Source organism: Echinops telfairi, unplaced genomic scaffold, assembly GCF_000313985.2.
Source record: "Echinops telfairi isolate 266 unplaced genomic scaffold, ASM31398v2 ScPeMD7_7410;HRSCAF=8448, whole genome shotgun sequence".
NCBI lineage: Eukaryota > Metazoa > Chordata > Mammalia > Afrosoricida > Tenrecidae > Echinops > Echinops telfairi.
In genome coordinates, this window is record NW_022111310.1 from 26,020,333 (window position 1) to 26,024,608 (window position 4,276).

At 49.0% G+C, this 4,276-nt stretch overlaps 1 protein-coding gene across 1 annotated transcript in view; it reads right to left on the reverse strand.

The window, feature by feature from the left end:
• Positions 1-4,030, reverse strand: part of STOM (stomatin) — a 37,066-nt gene extending 33,036 nt beyond the window's left edge. Inside the window, exon 1 of the mRNA XM_004718073.3 lies at positions 3,913-4,030. Within this exon, the coding sequence (XP_004718130.3) occupies positions 3,913-3,973 (61 nt within the window). The 5' untranslated portion in view covers positions 3,974-4,030. The remainder of the gene's footprint in view (positions 1-3,912) is intronic.
• Between the last annotated feature and the right edge of the window lie 246 nt (positions 4,031-4,276).

Sequence of the window (4,276 nt, forward strand, 5' to 3'; positions counted from 1 at the left end):
CAATTATTGTGAGCAATTGTTGTTGTTGTTGGGTGCCATCAAGTTGGTTTTGATTCATAGCAACCCTTATGTACAAGAGAATGAGACACTGCCCAGACTCTACCACCCACACGATCATTCCTATGTTTGAATCCATTGTTGTCACCGCTATGTCAATCCATCTCCTGAGTCTGCCTCTTTTCCGTTAAACCGCTACTTTACCAGCATGATGCCTTCTCTCCAAGGACTAGCCCCTCCTGATAATATGACCTAAGTATGTGAGACGAAGTCTTGCCACCCTCACTTCTAAGGACCACTTTGGCTGGACTTCTTCCAAGACAGATTCGTCCATTCTTCCGGCGGTCTATGGCAGAGTCACGATTCTTGGACACAATAGAATTCAAAGGCATCCAGTCCTATTTGGCGTTCTGAAGGAGCAAATATCTGCTTTCAGGGGATAACAGATGAGTCCACTGGTAGTTGTAATACTATGTACTAGTGAACGTGACCGCAGAGCTACGTGGAGACAGACAGAGGGGAGGCCTTTCATTTCTTTGTCATCGCAATAATTTTCAGGAAAATGCTTTTCCATCTATTCTTCAATAATTTATTTTGAATCCCATCTTTATTACTTTGCCAACATATTTTCTTTTCCTTCAAAATGGACTTAGTTGATCAGTGACTTGCAACTCCTGTTTACAGTGCAAAATTCACAATATCAGATGGAATCACGCATTCATTTCATCAAAAATAAGTACCAGCTTTTATAGACTTAGTCTTCTGGTTTGTGTTAATTTACTCATTATTTATTCGTGGTTTAACTCGGATTAATTATTGAAAGAGTTACAAAATTCTCCCCAATCTGATCAGCTATAACAACTGAAATAAACAAATCAGTCCCAAGATTCTGCTTATTTTCAGAACTTCTCCCAGAGGGATTTATTCTGTTGACATGACTCTTAATTATTATGATACATTTCTTTGCAATCCACCTGCATGATTTCATGACAAAACTTTCTTTGCATGCTGTCTCTTATCTTCAGTGAAGAAAAGATGTTAGAAAGCCCTTACGCTTGGCATGTATCTTAGAGGAAGCTCTAGAGTTGGGGAAATAGTTTGGAAAAGCAGACAGTGCAAGTCAGAAATCCAACACTTCAATTTGAGCAAAATGTGATTTTACCATTCTGACTATAAATTGATGGCCACTGTCTTTTTTCTACTGGAGCTGCTGAAGGATCACCACTAATGTTTGTCACACACTTAAGCTATTTGGGGGACATGGCAAGTGCTCAGTAACTTCTCACAGTACCTGCCGTGATAGCTGCCAGTGAGCGTCAGATCTCTACTGTTTGCATTGGGAAACGTGGAACAAATGCAACACAGACCAACCAACATTTTGCCTGGATGAGTATTTTTCTGGGGAGACAGTACATAGTTTTTGTTAGATTCTTAAGAAATTCCAATCTTGGTGGGGAAAAAAAGTTAAATATAGAACCCAGAAAATGAACCTAGACATGAAAACTGGTCAGTGAACCTGAAAAATAACTAAATGAACATGACGTACAAAGATCATGTTTACTCTCAAAGATCTCCAAGTTGCCCAGTGCAATTTTATCAAACGTCTCATATTCTCCTCGTGGTCCGTTAGCTTCCACGGGGGGGGGAGGCTCAGAGTGCAGGAAAGGAATCTCAATCACCTTTCCATTTAGGAAAAGACAACTATCAAGGAGGCAACACTGCACAATGTTTACGCATTAAAGTTTTGGAGTCAGTCAAACCCAGGTTTAAAACATAGCCCTACTCTTTAGAAGCTGAGTGGCGTCATTATAAGAGGTTGAAGTAACTAAACCTCTTTGAGTGCCAGTTTCTTCAGTTACAAAGAAGGTAAGAACAATACCATTAATCTTTGGTTGTGGGGACTCAATAAAAAAGTGTATATCCAATGTTTAGCACAGACCCTGGCTTAATTTAGCACTCTTTTTTTTTTGGGGGGGGGGTACCATCATTCTCATCAACTCCTCCTCATTGCTACATTCCTAATTTGGAAAAATAACTTTCTAAGATACCTCAGAGGAGCCGTGGTGGCATAGTGGTTGAACACCAGCAGCTCTACAGGAGAAAGAGGCTTTCTACTCCCGTAAACAGTCTCAGAAACTCACAGGGGCAGTTCTACCCTGCCCTATAGAGCCACTGAGTTGGCGTCAACTAAATGGCAGTGAGTTTCGAAGATACCTCAGGAGGCCTGGTGGCATAGTGGTTAGGCTTTGGGCTGTGAGCCACAAGGTCAACAGTTCGAAACCACCAGCCTCTCTTCAGAAGAAACATGGGGCTTTCTACTCCTCTAAAGAGTGGGTACAGGGGCAGTTCCAACCTGTCCTATACCGTCTCCATGAATTGGAATTGACCAGATAGCATTGAGTTTGGCTTTGTCTTGGCTTAAGATACCTTAACCTCACTGCCGTCGAGTCAATTCCGACAGAGCGACACTACGGGGCAGAGTAAAACTGCCCCATGGGTTTCTGAGACTGTAACTCTTACGGGAGTGGAAAGCCTCATCTTTCTCCCACAAAGCATAGCTGAGGCTCGTTTCAAACACCTGACCCTGCAGTTAGCAGCCCAACTTTCACCCCATTACACCACCTGGGCTCCTCTAAGATGACTAGTGGGGAAATTGGCCAATTAAGATTTCTATAAATCAAAAAAAAAAAAAAGATTTCTATAAATCTTTTACAGCTGCTGGGAAGGAAGTAATGCAAGGATGCCTGGGCACAGGAAATGAGGATGGACAAGTCACCACCATGGAGGCCTACTATGCTTAGGGGGCGGGGGACCGTTTGCTGGAAAAGCCCCTAGTCCTCTGAATCTCTTTCACTATGCAATCCTTAGAAATAATTCTTTTGGGGGCAGACAGAGGCTTTTGGATCACTAAGTGCCTGGGGGCGGGGGGAGGCGGGGAGCAGTACTTCCCAAAGGTGTATCTGCTCTTCACTGGAACCTCACTTCCCTAATGAGTTAGCCAATAGAGACTCAAGGTGTACAAGCCCTCAGGGGTACCGATTCCTTCACAGGGGAAGGAGATAGAGCCACTTAAGGTTCCTGCCTTCAAGATGGGGGAAGCCCTGGCAGAGAAGGGGAATTAGCAGTCCCTGGAAAGGGACAAAAGCCGGACGGAAGGAGGTCCTTGGTTGAAAGGATGAGGTGGAGGGGACCCGCAGGGATAGAGAGTGGAGCTGTAGAGAGAGGTGGGAGGAATGCCAAGGGAGACTTCCTCCCCCTTTCCTTCCGAAAACCTGGCCCACTCTCCCCTAGGGTCGCAGTGAGTCAGAATCACGAGTTCGCACAACGTCTGGGAACCCGGCGATGAAACTCAAAGGTCGGTCCTTGCTCGGTCACACGAAATTTTTCAGCACCAAAGCAGGGTGGGGGTGGCTTGTGCAAGCTCCGAGGGCGCAGGGTCCTCCAAGGGGAAGTGGTGCAGACTGAGTGACGGGGCGGGATGGGGAAGTAAGGGGAGTCCAGCCAGGGGAGCAGGAGCAGAGAAGCTGGCGATGGGGTGCAGGCTTGAGTCCCAGCTCTGCCTCCGGCTGCGACCCACCCATGACCGTCCTCGCTGTGTGGACGACACGAGATAATGAGCGCGAAGCGCTGGCACAGCGCCTGGCAGACGGCAACCACTGGATAAGGCGAGCCTCTGCCAGGGTTGTGAGTACTGGCAAAGCGCGTTGCCAGTCGTCGGCCGTCCGCCCCGTGCCGCGGCCCCGGGCAGTGCACTGGCACCCCCGCATCAGTGAGTCCTGACACCCAACTCTCGAAATGGGTTCGATTAGTCCCATCTTGGATCCCGCCACTCACGCCCCAGGCCGGGGTTCGGTCCCGGGGGGAGGGTGAGCAGATTGCGCGCACCCCGGGCCTTCCCCGGGGCGGGGGGCTCACCTTTGAAGGAATCGGGGAGCCGCCGGGCTTGGTCATCCTCTCCGTGCCGCTTGTCAGACATGCTGCTCGGGACCGAGACAACGTTCACCTACGGAGACCGCTGAAGCCAGAGCCTGAGCCGCCGGGGGTGGACTGAACCGTTGCGGGCAGCGGCCCCAGGCTGCCTGCGGCCCCGCCCCTCCTGTAACCACGCCCCTCCACAAGTAGACCAATCCACGCTGAGGAACCCGAAAGCCACGCCCCCACCGTAGGGTGGCTTCCCGCTCAGCCCCTAACAGTGGGGGGGAAAGTGCCTCCCCCCAGGGGCGTAGTCTGCGGGGAGACAGCGACCAAAGGGCGGCACCCACCGGAAGAAGAGCTTGAG